This window comes from Mobula hypostoma, chromosome 5 (assembly GCF_963921235.1).
Source record: "Mobula hypostoma chromosome 5, sMobHyp1.1, whole genome shotgun sequence".
NCBI lineage: Eukaryota > Metazoa > Chordata > Chondrichthyes > Myliobatiformes > Myliobatidae > Mobula > Mobula hypostoma.
The window spans coordinates 3720574-3738423 of record NC_086101.1 but is presented as its reverse complement, the minus strand read 5'-3'; the positions used below and the strand labels follow the sequence as shown (position 1 = coordinate 3738423).

Genomic DNA, 17850 nt, shown 5'->3' with positions numbered 1-17850 from the left:
CGTATTGCCTTTTTAGTTACCTTCTGTTGCTCTTTAACAGTTTCCCAATCCTTCAGCTTCCCACTCATCTTTGCTATGTTATACTTCTTCTCTTTTATTTTTATACTGTCCATTACTTCCCTTGTCAGCCACGGCCTCCCCTTACTCCCCTTAGGATCTTTCTTCCTCTTTGGAATGAACTGATCCTGCACCTTCTGCATTATTCACAGAAATACCTGCCATTGTTGTTCCACTGTCATCCCTGCTAGGGTATTGTTCCATTGAACTTTGGCCAGCTCCTCCCTCATAGCACCATAGTTCCCTTTGTTCAACTGTAATACTGACACTTCCGAGTTTCCCTTCCCCCCCCCCCTCAAATTGTAGATTAAAACTTAACATATTAAGGTCACTACCTCCTAATGGCTCCTTTACCTCGAGGTCCCTGATCAAATCCGGTTCATTGCACAACACTGAATCTAGAATTGCGTTCTCTCTGGTAGGCTCCAGTACAAGCTGTTCTAAGAATCCATCTCGGAGGGACCCCACAAACTCCCTTTCTTGGGGTCCAGTACCAACCTGATTCCTGCAGTCTCCCTGCATGTTGAAATCCCCCATAACGATAATTCTCACATTGTGTTTATTTCAGTATCCTCACATTTATATTTACATTGACTTACTGCTGAGGCCGGTCTCGGGACCCGACCCGATTACAGACCCGGAGCGGAACCGGAGCAGATTCTCAGCCACTGGTTTTTATCCGCAACCCCGAGTAAAGGATAAAGTTTCTCCGTGAATTTATTCCCAGTGAAGGTGTGGAGATGGGTCTTGGTCTCCACGTTGTAAAATGAAACTGTCCCGGATTGGTAACTGAGATAAACTCCCACCCTGCCGGGGATGGGACCGGCGGGGAGATGGGACTCAGGGGAGCTGAAAGCCTTCATCTTGCCATTATGCCGCTCGATGATCCAGAATCCGGTCTCCGGACTCAGTCTGACCGCTCCCTTCCTCTCCACAGACTCTGCGGCGACTCCCAGACCCCACCACCGATTCCCCGTCACCTCCACCTCCCAGTAATGTCTCCCCGATGTGAATCCCTCTGACCCGAGCAGACAAATCCAGTGTGTGAACCTCTTCCCGGTGTCAGGAAGATCCCTCCAGGTCCCGGTGTTTCTCACACTTTTCCGATCCTCAGACACTTCGAGACACGGACTCGCCGTTTCCACATCCAGGGTGACAGAGACTGCGGGGGAGAAGCAGAGAATTAGAGAGTTCCCGGGACCGGGGGGAGAGGCTCAGCGGCACAGTCAGATGGGCGACAGGATCCTTTCCCGGGGTTTTCCCCAACTACCGCAGATGGACAACCAGTATATTCCCGAGGTTTTTCTTCCGTGATGGAGAGCGGAGTTTTCCCGATCACCACAGAAAATGCCGGAGGAACTCAGCGGGTCAGACAGCATGTGTGCAGGGGGATGGTCAGTCGATGTTTCAGGTCGAGATCATTCCTCAAGGATGGAAAGAAAGCTGGGAGATAACCGGAACAAACTGGTGTGGGGGATGGGTGGAGCAACAATTGGATCCAGATGAGGAGGTGAGTGAATATTGGAGGGCCTTAAAGAGGCGGGGTCACCACTGTTTTATAAAGTCTCAACAGTGTTTTGATAGTGATCACAGTTCTATCTCCTTTACCATAGCATTGGAGAGAGATAGGAACAGAGAACCTCGGGAAACGTTTAATTGGAGTAAGGGGAACTATAAGGCTATCAGGCAGGAACTTAGAAGCATAAATTGGAAACAGATGTACTCAGGGAAACGTACGGAAGAAACGTGGCAAATGTTCAGGGGCTATTTGTGAGAGGTTGTGCATAGGTACATTCCAAAGCGACAGGGAAAGGATGGTAGGGTACAGGAACCGTGGTGTACAAAGACTGTTGTAAATCTCGTCAAAAAGAAAAGAAAAGTTTATGAGGTTCAAAAAACTAGGTGATGATAGAGATCTAAAAGATTATAAGGCTAGCAGAAAGGAGCTTAAAAATGCAATTTGGAGAGCCAGAAGGGGCCATGAGAAGGCCTTGGCAGACAGGATTAAGGAAAACCCCAAGGCATTCTACAGGTATGTGAAGAGCAAGAGAATAAGATTTCACAGAATAGGACCAATCAAGTGTGACAGTGGAAAAGTGTGTGGAACCGGAGGAGATAGCAGAGATACTTAATGAATACTTTATTTCAATATTCACTATGGAAAAGGATCTTGGCAATTGTAGAGATGATTTGCAGCGGACTGAAAAGCTTGAGGAAAATTAAGAAAGAGGATGCGCTGGAGCTTTTGGAAAGCATCAAGTTGGATAAGTCGCCGGGACAGGATGAGATCTACCCAGGCTACTGTGGGAAGCGATGGGGGAGATTGTTGAGCCTCTGGCGATGATCTTTGCATTATCAATGAGAACGGGGGATATTCTGAAGGATTGGAGTGTTGCAGATGTTGTTCCATTATTCAAAAAAGGGAGTAGAGGTAGCCCAGGAAATTATAGACTAGTGAGTCTTAGATCAGTGGTTGGGAATGGAGAAGATCCTGAGAGGCAGGATTTATGAACATTTATAGAGGCATAATATGATTAGGAATAGTCACTATGGCTTTATCAAAGGCAGGTCGTGCCTTATGAGCCTGATTGAATTTTTTGAGGATGTGGCTAAATACGTTGATGAAGGTAGAGCGGTAGATGCCATGTATATGGATTTCAGCAAGGCATTTGATAAAGCACCCATGCAAGGCTTATTGAGAAAGTAAGGAGGCATGAGATCCAAAGGGACATTGCTTTGTGGATCCAGAACTGGGTTGCCCTGTTGTGGATAGTGTGGAGGGCTGTCAGAGGTTACAGCAGGACATCGATAGGATGCAAAACTGGGCTGAGAAGTGGCAGATGGAGTTCAACCCAGATAAGTGTGAAGTGGTTCATTTTGGTAGGTCAAATATGATGGTGGAATATAGCATTAATGGTAAGACACTTGTCAGTGTGGAGGAACAGAGGGATCTTGGGGTCCGAATCCACAGGACAATCAAAACTGCTACGCAGGTTGACTGTGTGGTTAAGAAGGCATACGGTGTATTGGCCTTCATCCACCGTGGGACTGAGCTTAAGAGCCGAGAGGTAATGTTGCAGCTACATAGGACCCTGGTCAGACCCCACTTGGAGTACTGTGCTCAATTTTGGTTGCCTCACTACAGGAAGGCCATGGAAACCACAGAAAGGGTGCAGAGGAGATTTATAAGGATGTTGCCTGGATTGAGGAGCATGCCTTATGAGAATAGGTTAAGTGAACTCGGCCCTTTTTGCTTGGTGCAACGGAGGATGAGAGGTGACCTGATAGAGGTGTCCAAGATAATGAGAGGTATTGATCGTGTGGATAGTCAGAGGCTTTTTACCAGGGCTGAAATGGCTAACATGGGAGGGCATAATTTTAAAGTGCTTGGAAGTAGGTACAGAGGAGATAGAATACAGAACATAGAACATAGAATAGTACAATGCAGTATCGGCCCTTTGGCCCACAATGTTGTGCCGACCCTTAAACCCTGCCTCCCATATAACCCCCCACCTTAAATTCCTCCACCACTCTCTGAGTAAAAAACCTTCCTCTAATATTCCCCTTGAATTTCCCACCCCTTACCTTAAAGCCATGTCCCCTGGTACTGAGCAGTAGTTCCCTGGGGAAGAGACCTTGGCTGTCCACTCTGTCTATTCCTCTCAATATTTTGTATACCTCTATCATGTCTCCTCTCATCCTCCTTCTCTCCGAAGAGTAAAGCCCTAGCTCCCTTATTCTCTGATCATAATGCATCCTCTCTAAACTAGGCAGCATCCTGGGAAATCTCCTCTGTACCCTTTCCAATGCTTCCACATCCTTCCTATAGTGAGGCGACCAGAACTGGACACAATACTCCAAGTGTGACCTAACGAGAGTTTTATATACCTGCATCATTACCTCACGACTCTTAATCTCTATCCCTCGACTTCTGAAAGCTAACATCCCATAAGCTTTCTTAACTACCTTGTCTACCTGTAAGGCAACTTTCAGGGATCTATGAACATGTACCCCCCAGATCCCTCTTCTCCGCCACCAAGTATCCTGCCATTTACTTTGTACTCTGCCTTGGAGTTTGTTCTTCCAAAGTGTACCACCTCACACTTGACGTGGTTGAACTCCATCTGTCACTTCTCAGCCCACTTCTGCATCCTATCAATGTCTCTCTGCAATCTTCAACAATCCTCTACACTATCCACAACACAACCAACCTTTGTGTCGTCTGCAAACTTGCCAATCACCCTTCTACCCCCACATCCAAGTCGTTAATAAAAATCACAAAAAATAGAGGTCCCAGAACTGATCCTTGTGGGACACCACTAGTCACAGCCCTCCAATCTGAATGTACTCCCTCCACCACAACCCTCTGCTTTCTGTAGGCAAGCCAATTCTGAACCCACCTGACCAAATTTCCCTGGATCCCATGCTTCTGACTTTGTGAATCAGCCTACCGTGTGGAACCTTGGCAAATGCGTTTCTAGAATCCACGTAGATCACATCCACTGCACTACCCTCATCTATATGCCTGGTCACCTCCTCAAAGTACACTATCAGGCTTGTTAGACACGATCTGCCCTTCACAAAGCTATGCTGACTGTCCCTGATCAGACCATGTCAGGGGTAAGTTTTTTTTACGCAGAGTGTAGTGAGAGTGTGGAATGGGCTGCTGGTGGCGGTGGTGGAGGCGGAAACGATAGGGTCTTTTTCAGAGACTCCTGGATGGCTACATGGAGCTTAGAAAAATAGAGGGCTTTGGGTAAAGCCTAGGTAGTTATAAGGTAAGGACATCTTCGTCAAAGCTTTGTGGGCCGAAGGGCCTGTATTGTGCTGTAGGTTTTCTAAGTTTCTGTGTTTCTATTACATCCTTGCTTGCACATTCCTGTCCTCTTGAAATTAAAGCTGACATCATATTTGCCTTCCTCACCACAGATTCAGCCTTTAGGCTATCCTGCACAAGGAGTCCCAAGTCCCTTTGTGCCTCGGTTTTTTTGTATTTTCCCTCCATTTAGACAATAGTCAACACTTTCATTTCTTCTACTAAAGTGCGTGACCATATGCTTCCCGACACTGCATTCCATCTGCCACATTTCTGCTCATTCTCTTCGTCTAACCTTCATAGCTTTTCTACTTCCTAAAATTACCTTCTCCTCCACATACCTTCATATCGTCTGCAAACCTTGGAACAAAATCTTCAATTCCATCATCAAAGTCATTGACCTATAGCATAAAAATAATTAGTTCCAATGCAGATCATTGTGGAACACTAGTCACCAGCAGCCAACCAGAAATTTCTCCCTTTATTCCCACTCTTTGCCTCCTGCCAATCAGCCACTGCTTTATCCATGCTAGAATCTTTACTGTAATGCCCAAGGTTAACATCAACCAATTCTCCTTTGTCTATCCTGCTTGTTATTTCTTGCAAGTATTCCAAAAGATTTGACAGGCTATATTTTCCCTTGAGGAAATCTTGCTGACTATCTGTCTCCAAGTACTCCAAAACCACATCCTTAACAATCGACTCCAACATCATCCCAACCACTGAGGTCAGACTAACTGGCCAATTATTTCCTTTCTTCTGCCTCTCTCCCTTGAAGACTGGAATGACATTTGCAATTTTCTCATCTTCCTGATTCTTGAAAGATCATTACTAATGCTTCCACAATCTCTTCAGTCACTCTTTCAGAATCCTGGGGTGTGCACCACCTGGTCCAGGTGACTTATTTACCTTCATACCTTTCAGTTTCCCAATATTGTTTCTCTTCAGTAATAGTAACTTCACATACTTTATGCTCCCTGACACCTGGCAATTCAACCACACTGCTAGTGTCTACCACAGTGAAGAATGATCCAAGTATGATGCAAGTAGCTCATCCATCATTTCCTTGTTCCCCATTGCTACCTGTTCTGCATAATTTCCAGTGATCTGATATACACTCTTGCCTCTCTTTTACACTTTATGTATCTGAAGAAACTGTTGGTATCATCTTTAATATTGTCGGTTCACTTACTTTCGTATTCCATCTTTAGTTTCTTAATGACTTTTACAGTTGTCTTCTGTTGGTTTTTTAAAGCTTCCCAATCCTCTAAATTCCCACTATTTTTTGCCCTATTATATGCCTCTTTTTGACTTTTATGTTGGCTTTGACTTCTCTTGTCAGCCGCGGTTGTGTCATCTTTCCTTTAGATGCTTCTTTCTCTTTGGAATGTATGAATATCCCGTGCCTTCCAAATTGCTTCCAGAAATTCCAGACATTGCTGCTCTGTTGTCGCCCTGCCAATGTTGTTTCCAATCAATTTTGGCCGACTTCTTTCTCACGCCTCTGTAATTTCCTTTTCTCCACTGTAATACTGATATATTTGACTTTAGCTTTTCCTTCTCAAATTTCATGGTGAATTCGATCATATTATGTCCACTATTCCCTCAGGGTTCTTTTACCTTAAGCTCTCTAATCAATTTTGGTTTATTGCACAACATACAATCTAGAATACCCGTAGCTGATCCCTTGGTAAGCTAAAAAGCTACCTCATAGGCATTCTAGATATTCCCTCTCTTGGAATGCAGCACCATCTGCTTTTCCAATCGACCTGCATATTGAAATGCACCATGACTACTGTAACATCACCCTCTTGTATTTCCTATCTTCCATAGTAATTAGTAGGCCACATACTTACTACTGTTTTGGGGTCTGTATACAACTCCATTCAGGATCTTTTTACCCTTGCAGTTCCTTAGCTCTACCCACAATGATTCAACACCTTCTGACCCAATGTCACCTTTTCCTAATGATTTGGTTTCATTTTTTACACGCATTAGCAACGCCACCCCCTCTGCCTTTCTGATTGTCATTTCGATACGATGTGTATCCTTGGACATTAAGGTCCCACCTATAATATTTCAGTCATGATTCAGTGATGCCTATAACATCATACCTGCCAATCTGTAAGTGTGCTACAAGTTCATCTGCGGTACCTTATTCCATATACAGCACCATTCAAATATAACACCCTGGGTCCTCTATTCCCCCTTTCCAATTTTGCCCACCTTTTATGTTGGAACTCAGCCTGCTGATTGCAATTTGCCCCATCAACAGCCTTTCTCACTACACATTGGCTCTGTTTGTAAACCAGCTACCTTACCCTCAGCACTATTATCTGCCTCTCCTATGATACTTTTCGCATTGAAATATATGCAGCTCAGGACACCAGTTGCACAGTGCTACACCTTGTTTGAAGTCTTAATAGCATCTGCCTCCACGACCTCTCCACTAACTATTCTGGCACTCTGGTTCCCATTCTCCTGCAACTCTACTTTAAACCCCACTGTGCAGCATTAACAATCCTTCCCACCTGGATGTTGCTCCCCCTCCAGTTCTGTACAGGACCCACCTTCTCTGGGAGAGAAGCCCAATGATCCAACAACCTTACGAACCTTATGCCCTCCCTCCTACACTAATGCCTTAGCCACTATATAATCTTCCTAGTTCTAGCTTTACAAGCACAAGGCATGGGTAGCAATCCTGAGATCACAACCCTGAAGGTCCTGACCTTTAACTTAGCACCTGACTCCGAACTCACTATGTCCCATCATTTGTCCTACCCATATCATTGGTACCTACATGGACTACAATCTCTGGCTGTTCACTTCCCACTTAAGAATGGTGAGGATTCAACCCAAGATGTCCCAGGTCATGACAGCCAAGAGGCAAGATACCATCCAGGAATCCCATTCTCACCCACAGAACTTCCTGTCCATTAGTCTAACTAATGTATCCCCTATCACCCAACGTTATTTTTCTCCCTTTGCCTTCTAAGTCCCAGAGCTGAACTCAGTGCCAGAGACCTGACCACTGTGACTTTCCTCTGTTAGGTCAACACCCCCAACAGTATCAAAAGTGATGTGTGTTTTGTTGAGGGGATGGCCACAGGGGTACTCTGCACTGGTTCCTTAACCCCTTCGCCCTCCTGACTGTCACCCAGTTTCCCATGTCCTGCACCTTGGGTATAACTACCTCTCTATATGTCCTATCTATCACCCCCTCAGTCTCCCAAATGATCCGGAGTTCATCCAGTTCCAGCTCCAACTCCTTAACACGGATTGTTATAAACTGCAACTGGACACACGTCTCATAATTGTAGTCATCAGGGAAACTGGAATTCTCTATGGCTTCCCACATCCCTCAAAAGGAGCATTACACCATCCTGCCTGGCATCTCTACTGAGCTAGTCGAGGAGACATAAAGAAGGGAAGGAGAAAAAAAACTTGAATTTTTCTTTATCCTTATTATTTTTTGCTTTCTCTGGCCGAAACTTCTCTTCGCTGAAGCCTCAAAGAGCTAAAGCCTCAAGATCACCACTCCGCCTCTGTCCACTCACACAGTGGCTGCTGTGTTTTCCTCTGCCTTCCTTAATTTGCTCTTGCTAATCAATCCCAAACGCAGAATGGTCACTGGTCAAAGCTGTATTTCTCTGCAGTGACCCGCTGCTCCCTTCTCTACTTGGGTAGTGGACCCAAGTGAAATTATCTCCTCCCAACACTTTCGATGTCTGAATTGGTTGTTGGTCAAAAGAGACTGTGACTAGTGGTGTGCTACAGGGATCAGTGCTGGGTCCACTGTTATTTGTCATCTATATCAATGATCTGGATGATAATGTGGTAAATTGGATCAGCAAATTTGCTGATGATACAAAGATTGGAGGTGTAGTAGACAGTGAGGAAGGTTTTCAAAGCTTGCAGAGGGATTTGCACCAGCTGGAAAAATGGGCTGAAAAATGGCAGATGGAGTTTAATACAGACAAGTGTGACGTATTGCACATTGGAAGGACAAACCAAGGTAGAACATACAGGGTTAATGGTAAGGCACTGAGGAGTACAGTGGAACAGAGGGATCTGGGAATACAGATACAAAATTCCCTAAAAGTGGCGTCACAGGTAGATAGGGTCATAAAGAGAGCTTTTGGTACATTGGCCTTTATTAATCAAAGTATTGAGTATAAGAGCTGGAATGTTATCATGAGGTTGTATAAGGCATTGGTGAGGCCGAATCGGGAGTATTGTGTTCAGTTTTGGTCACCAAATTACAGGAAAGATATAAATAAGGTTGAAAGAGTGCAGAGAAGGTTTACAAGGATGTTGCCGGGACTTGAGAAACTCAGTTACAGAGAAAGGTTGAATAGGTTAGGACTTTATTCCCTGGAGCGTAGAAGAATGAGGGGAGATTTGATAGAGGTATATAAAATTATGATGGGTATAGATAGAGTGAATGCAAGCAGGCTTTTTCCACTGAGGCAAGGGGAGAAAAAAACCAGAGGACATGGGTTAAGGGTGAGGGGGGAAAAGTTTAAAGGGAACATCGGAGGGGGGCTTCTTCACACGGAGAGTGGTGGGAGTATGGAATGAGCTGCCAGACGAGGTGGTAAATGCGAGTTCTTTTTTAACATTTAAGAATAAATTGGACAGATACATGGATGGGAGGTGTATGGAGGGATATGGTCCGTGTGCAGGTCAGTGGGACTAGGCAGGAAATGGTTCGGCACAGCCAAGAAGGGCCAAAAGGCCTGTTTCTGTGCTGTAGTTTTCTATGGTTTCTATGGTTTCGAAAAGATTTATCAGGATGTTGCCTGGACTCAGGGGAATGAGTTACAAGGAGTGGGTGAGTAGACTAGGATTTTATTCCCTACAACATAGGAGAATGAGAGCTGAATTGATCATGAGGGGCATATGGTGAAGACTATAAGACCAGAATATACAGGAGCAGAATTGGGCCATTTGGCCCAATGAGTTAGTTCAGACATTCCACCTTGGCTGATTTATTATCCCTCTCAATGCCACTCTCTTGCCTTCTCCCCACAAACCTTGATACCCTGACTAATAATCAAGAGCCCACATGAAATATACTCAATCCGTCTGCGCCAATGAATTCTATAGATTTGCCACCTTGTGGCAAAAGAAATTCCTCCTCATCTCTGTTCTGAAGGGATGTCCCTGTACTTTGAGGCTGTGCCCTCTAGTCCTAGACACTCCCATTATAGGGAACATCATTTCCACATCCACTCTAGGCCTTTCAATATTTGATAGGTTTCAATGAGATCTCACCTCAGTTTTCAATACTTGACCATGGTTGTTCTTGGCATATATTTCTACAGAAGTTGTTTTCCATTGCCTTCTTCTGGGCAGTGTGTTTACAAGACGAGTGACCCCAGCCATTATCAATACTCTTCAGAGACTACCTGGCATCAATGGTTGCATATCCCAGACTTGTGGGATGCAACAACTGCTCATACGCCTATCCACCACCTACTCCCCTGGCTTCATGTCACACTGATCGGGGAGTTAAGCAGTTTCTTACACTTTTCCCAACAGTGACCTGCAAGGCAGCAGAGGGAAGGAGCACCTTACACCTCCTTTGCTGGAAATGCATCTCCACCCTGCCAACCAAGGGGCCCAAAACTGCTCACAGTATTCCATGTGTAGTCTGACCAATGCCTTATAAACTCTCGCACCACATCTTTGCTCTTATATTCTAGTCCTCTGGAAATGTATGCTAATAATCCATTTCCCTGCCTTACCTCACACTCAACCAGCAAGTGAACCTTGAGGGAATCCTGCGCAAGAACACCCTCGTCCCTTTGCACCTCTGATTTTTGAATCTTCTCCCCACTTTTAAAATGGTCTTCACCTTTATTCCTTCTAGCAAAGTGCATGACCATACACTCCCCTGCATTATATTTCTTTTGCTCATTCTCCCAATCTGTCTAAGTCCTTCTGCAGACTCTCTGCTTCACCAACACTACCTGCTCCACCATCTCTCTTCGAAACATCAGCAAACTTCGACACAAAGCCATCAATTCCATCATCCAACTCATTGACATATAACATGAAACGAAGCCGTCCTAACACCAAATCCCGCAGAAAACCACTAGTCATGGGCACCAATCAGAATAGGTTCCCTTTATTCTTATTCTTTGTCTTCTGCCAGTCAATCTTCTACCCATGCTAGTGTGTTACGAACCTGCAGGTTTCATTTACTGTGGACTGTCACTTTAAAAGAGCGCTTCAGTGAGGCAGGACTGTGATGTTGTTCACTGACTGACTAACAGCTTGTTTACCTTTAAAACAAGGACAGACAGTCACAGTCAGGAGTCAGAAGAAGCCAGTTGGAGTGAGAGAGACAGAACAGCTACTCTCGTAGTCTGAGGAGGACTTGGACTTAAGAACTGCCGGGGCAAGGTTTGCTCCAGAATGTGTGTCTGTCACTTCATATTCTGAAGATGGAAAGAACAATCAGAAGACAGCAAAAGAGAGCCAGGAGAAATGCAGCCATGGTTTCCACCACTACCACTACCACCACTACCACATATACATGTCCCACCTGCAATAGAGCTTGTGGGTCGAGGATAGGGCTGTATAGTCATCAAAGATCTCACCATTAAAGGAGTGGACGTCATCATTGGATGTCAATGGACAACCAAAGAAGAAGGTATCCAAAGGAGTGGATTTAGGGATGTCCTGTGGCACTACTCGAAGTTAACCCTTGCATGTTATGTGGTAATCACTTGAAGATGACATTCCTGTAACAGGTCACTTTGAAGATATATCTAAGTGGACTTTGAATTGATTCACTGACAAGATGTTCGACGACGGTTTTCATTTACCTGTGGAATTTGACATAATCGCCATCTCTCTCCCATCATTTATTCCTTGGATTACTGAACTTTCCTACTTTACCATCTCAAGACTCTAAGGCTTGCTCCCCCAGGCTCGATAGCAGGGCAGTTATATTTACACACATTTATACACAAACACTGTTAACTTTTGTTTATCTTGTTTAAGTTACAACATTATAAGTAGATACTAATAAAGATAGTGGTTTTAACATCAAAACCAGCCTCCAGTGTGAACTCTACTGTTGCTGGCTTGTTTCTAAAGTGTGAACTCCATTGCTGCTGGCTTGTTTCTAAAATGTTACAGTTCGTAACAAGTGTCTTTCCTGTGATACCGTGAACAACCTATCTTGTCAAGCAACCTCATGTGCGGCACCTTATCGAAGGCCTTCTGAAAATCCAAGTACCTAACATTCACCGATTCTTCTTTGTCTATCCTGCTTGTTATTTCCTCAAAGAATTCAAACAGGTTTGTCAATCAAGATTTCCCCTTGTCCTATGGGGCCATGCCTTATTCTGATTGTCAAAGTCATTTGCATTGTGACTGGTTAGTTTAAAAGCTGCAGCTGCTTTTCCCATTGGATAGTTGCCTGATGTCCAGTTTCAAACACCCTGGACATATAAAATAGCAAATTGAAGGGGCTTGCTTTCTTCTTCCTTAGTTAAGGCAAGGATGCACAAGACAATAGAGAAGGTAAAGTCTGTCTGAACTTTAAACTAAGTGTGTTTTTTGAATGTATGTATATTTGTTGAACATTCAGCTTCGTATTGTCTGTAACTTGGGGAACATGAATGTTTGGTTGAATTTTTACTGTTTGTAAATAAATTGTTCATATACTTATTCAAAGTCATTGCATTTCCTGCCTCAATTGCGAGACCCACGAAACTCATTGAACATAACTCCCCTTAAGGAATCAATACTGACATTGGCTTATTTTATCATGTCCCTCAAAGTACCCGAAAACATCCTTAATAATGGACTCCAGCATCTTCACAACCACTGACATCTGGCTGACTTGCCTATAATTTCCTTTCTTTTGCCTCCCTCCCTTCTGAAAGAGTGGAATGGCATTTGCAATTTTTGAGTCTTCTCAAACCATTGCAGAATTTTATCATTCTTGAAAGGTCATTAGTAATGGCTCCACAATTCTTTTAGCAACCTCTGTCAAAAACCTGGAGCATACTCCATCTGGCCTGGGTGACTCATCTATCTTTCAGTCTCCCAAGCACCCTCTTCCCAGTAATAGCAACTACATTCAATTTTGCTCCCTGAAACTCTTGAATATTTGGCATATTGGTAGAGTTTTCCACAGAGAAGACTGATGAAAAATAATTATTAAATTTGTCTGCCATTTCTTTGTTCTCAATTTCTAACTGTCCTAATCATTTCCAACAGTTCAATTTTGACTGTCACCTCTCTTTTATTGGTTATATATCTGAAAATCTTCTGAAATCTTCTTTTGTATTATTTGCTAGCTAACCTTCATATTTCATTCTTTCTCTCCTTATTCCTTTTTTTTGGTTGCTTTCTGTTGGTTTTAAAAAGCTTTCAATCCTCTAACTTATCACGAATCTTTGCTGAATTGTATGCCCTCTCTTGCTTTTATTTCAGCCACAGTTGTCTCATTCTCCCTTTAGAATTCTTCTTCATATCCTGGATGTATCTTCCGAATTGTCCCCCAAAACTCCAGCCATTGCTAATCTGCTGTCATCCAACACAAAGCAGAACCCGTCATCAGGGAGACCCACCATCCAAGCCATGCTCTCTACTCACTGCTGCCATCAGGAAGAAGGCACAGGAGTCTCAAGACTCACACCAGGGGGTTCAGGAACAGTCATTACTACTCAACCATCAGGCTATTGAACCAGAGGGAATAACTTCACTCCATTTCACTGAACCATTCCCACAGTCAATGGATTCTCTGTCAAGGACTCTTCTTCCCATGTTCTTGATGATGATGATTATTATTTTATTATTTCTTCTTTGTTCTTTTTGTATTTGCTGTCTTTGGCACACTGGATGTCCTCCCTGTTAATGCAGTCTTTCATTGCTTCTATTATGGTTATGGGATTTACTGAGTGTGCCCACAAGAAAATGAATTTCATGATAGTATATGGTAACATGCATGTACTTTAATAATAAATTTTTCTTTAAACTTTGAATCATCTCTGACAGTGCCTCCTTCCAATCAACTTTGGCCAGCTGCTGTCTCATGCCTCTGTAATTCCCTTTACTCCACTGCAATACTAATACATCTGGCTTTATCTCCTCCCTCTCAATCTCCAGGGTGAGTTCTATCATATTACGATCACTACCTACTAAGGGTTCCTTTACCTTAAGCTCCCTAATACAATCCAGTTCATTACAAAACATCCAATCCGCTCGTGGGCTCAACTTCAAGCTGCTCTAAATAGCCTTTTCATAGGTATTCTACAAACTCCATCTCTTGGAATCTAGCACTGAACAGATATTACCAACCCACTTGCATATTGAAATGTCCATAGCTATTGTAATATTGCCCTTGTCACATGACTTTTCTATCTCCCATTGTAATGTATATACTATATACTGGCTGCTCTTTGGAGGAACATATGTAATTCACAGCACAGGATGATTCAGTGATGCCCACGATGTCATAACTGCCAATCTCTAATGGTGCTGCAAGATCATCTACCTTATTCTGTGTACCTAGTGCATTCAAATATAGCACCTTCAGTCCTGTACTGGTCACTCTTTTTGATTTTTTCTCCTGTTTGATTACAGGTCATCCCACCAACTGCAATTTTGCCCCATCATCTGTCTGTTCTTCCTCACAGTCCCACTACACAATACATCAACCTGTATATCAACTGCCCCATCCTCAACCCTATCACTCCGGTCCCCATCTCCTTCCAAATGAGATATTTTCCCAGAGAAGGTGTGTGAAGAACAAGAGTGCAAAGGCTTAAGATCAGAGCTGATGGATTTAAAAGGGACATCAGAAATATTTTCTTCACACGAAGGGTGGAGCATATTTGGAACGAGCTGCTGGAAATAAGCAAGTTTAAAAGAGTCTACAGTGGATAGTACATGGATTCAAGAGTTTTATATGGGTATGGATCAAATGAGGGCAGATGCACTAACTCACTGGGCAACACAGTCGGCATGGATATTGGGCCAAATGTATGACACCCTGACTCGAATAGGGCACCCTGAGGATCAGTGTGGTCATCGATAAAAGGAGATGGGGGAGGTTTTAAATGAATATTTCCCAGGCATGGAATCTAAGAAGTTAAGGGAAATGAACATATCACAGTGCAAAAGCGAAGGTGCTGGAAGTATTAGAGGTGGATGAGCCCCAGACCGTGATCTGCTCTGTCTCAGTACCTTAAGACTAGGGAACGAATTCAGGGCCCTGGCAGGTATATTTGCTTCACATTTCACCACAGGTAAGATGATGGATGACATGGAACTCCAGGCCACTGAGCCTAACATCAGTGGTGGGAAATTACTGGAATGGATACTGAGAGACAGATTTATCAGCATTTGGAAAGGCAGGGACTGATTCAGGATAGTCAACTCTGTTTTATGCCTGGGAAAATAGTCTCATAAATTTAATTAGTATTTCTTTGATGAGGTGACAGAAAGGACTGTTGAGAATAGGGCAATAGACATTGTCTACATGAACTTTAGCAGGGTCTTTGACAAGGTTCCATGAGGAAGGCTCGTAGAGAAGGTTTAATCACATGAAATCTGGTGGTAGAGGGTGGTGGCGGAGAGTTGTTGTCCAGACTGGAGCACTATGACCAGTGGTGTACATGGGGATCGTTTCAGGGTCCACTGTTCATAGGTATTAATGATTTGGAAGAGAATATAGATGAATATAGATGGTTAGTTTGTAGATGACAGCAAAATTGGTCATATAGTGAATAGTGGAGGTGTTCATCTAGATCACTACAGGATCAGTGAAAATTTTTTGATTATTTATAATGTTATTTATCCTTCTCATTATTTATAATTATAGTATGGACAAGATGGGCCGAAGGACCTGATTCCATGTTTATATCTCAATGACTGGAATGAGATATTGACAGAGGATGTGGGGGTGTTGCTGCCTTTGGTATTGCAGCTTTTCACTGAATGTCCTGTTTCTCAACTCAATAAAAGTGCCACTCGAGGGGAGGGAACGAGGATCTGACAACTGCAGAAACCCTAGGGATTCAGTGTAGGGAGATCCCGGCTTCTGAAATGATCAAATCGCAGTGCAGTCAGATTTGTGGGGAGGGGAGAAAAAAAGTGAACTAAAGCTGTAACTGCAGCCTCAGTGAACAACCACAGAATATTCAACGTTTACTGGCCACAAATTGTGTTGAAATCCCAGTGAATAAACATCTGCCAAAGCCCTACCCAGATCATCCTCCTGAGGAATCTCTCCCTGGAGCCTGGCTGTGTTGATGAATTTCATGGAAAGTTATAAACTTCTAACAAGGTTCGATGGGCTGGATGCAGGGAGGATGTTTCCCTTGGCCGATGAGTCTGGAACCAGAGCTCACAGACTCTGAATAAGGGAAATGTCAATTCGCATTGAGAAGAGGAGAACTCTCTTCTCGCAGAGGGGTGTGAATCTTTGGAGCTCTCTATCCTGGTGGCTCTAGAATCTCAGTCACTGGGTTCATTCACAACCGGAATCTTGCCCGTCACACACACAAAATGCCAGAGGAACTTGAGTCACGCACGGTTTACGGAGGGAAATGAAAGAGTTGACACTTCAGGCTGAGACCATTCACCCGGACTGGAAAGGAAGGCAACATAATGCAGAATAAGAAGGTGTGGTGTGGGATGAGCAAAAGTTGTAGGGTAATACGCGAGTCCAGGTGAGATGGAAGGCAGATGGAGCGGGGGGGGGAGGGGGAATAATGTGAGACGCTGAGATGTGACAGGTTGAAGAGACAAAGGTCTAAAGAAGAAGGTATCTGATAGGAGAGGACAGTATACCATGGAACAAATGGAAGGAGGTAGGGAAACAGAGGGAGGAGATGAGCAGGTCATGAGGTACATCCTCCTCTCACTTGGACTCATTGTTGAGGCTTTGACCATAATCTTCCAATTGTTCTGTGTATGTATGTGAGGGAACTTTGCCAGGCTGGGAATGATGTGTGAGCTTCTCCCGAGATGAAATCTTGACCGAGGTCAATGCTGGGAGGTGTGTCCGGGCTCAGTCTGACAATGCTTCAATGTGGGGGTTTGATAACAGTGAGACTCGCGAGTCCAGCAGGGGGCAGACCTGAGTCAGCCAGAGTCTGCAGTCACGGACAGGTCAGACAGGCTGAGTGAAGCAGATTTCCTTCTCTGAAGGACTCGTACGTATTTTCATGACAATCCCACTCACAGGACAGATACCAGCTTTTATTACCTGGTGATATCTTGGCATGTTTGTACAGTGTGAGTTGGTTCAGGATTCAGTGGATAATCTAACAGTCCCGTGTATTGGGTGTCGTGTGTCCCAGTGTTGGTGTGTTCAGGGGTCGGACATCTCCAGCTGACCGTGTGACAGTGATGCCTTCACCCAGAGTTACAGACAGTCTTTGCGAGTAAGTATTGCTTAAAATTGTTCGCAAACATTGAGAAAGGAAATTGTAAATGTTCACCTCGCTTAATTATATCAGACATTTCTCTCAACATTGTGTTCAACAAAAAGGGCTGATCGAATTTTTCAACAAGTAGGGAGCCATGTGTCACTGACAGGGACTTGACATCGTCGCTAATCCTGTAAATATTACACAGCTGGTTATAAACTGAGCATCAGTGATATTTGAGTTATTTTACAAATCCTACTGTGTTTCAGTAAAGACCATGTCCTACCTCCTCTTCCGACGAACTTCCTCCTGAAATAAATAAAATACAGATCTCAATTGACCGACTGTGTGCATCTGACCACAGGAATTTGAGCCAAGTTATTGAAATTTCCCACTTCTCAGCTCACACACGGAGAAAGGGGATACTGCAACAAGGGACACAGAACCCGGGAGAAAGTACAAGGAATGTTTCTGATAATTATCCCATAACTGAGAGGATGGAACTGATGGGAAAGACTGGACAGGCTGTCTATTTTTATTGGGATATCATGCTGCTCCTATAACTTGTGTTTGGTC

At 43.9% G+C, this 17850-nt stretch overlaps 1 protein-coding gene across 1 annotated transcript in view; it reads right to left on the bottom strand.

The window, feature by feature from the left end:
* Positions 1–407: 407 nt before the first annotated feature.
* Positions 408–17850, bottom strand: part of LOC134346416 (uncharacterized) — a 72641-nt gene continuing 55198 nt past the window's right edge. Inside the window, exons 12-14 of the mRNA XM_063047786.1 lie at positions 17561–17583; positions 17347–17465; positions 408–1219 (exon numbers count right to left, since the gene is read on the bottom strand). Of these exons, the coding sequence (XP_062903856.1) occupies positions 687–1219; positions 17347–17465; positions 17561–17583 (675 nt within the window). The 3' untranslated portion in view covers positions 408–686. The remainder of the gene's footprint in view (positions 1220–17346; positions 17466–17560; positions 17584–17850) is intronic.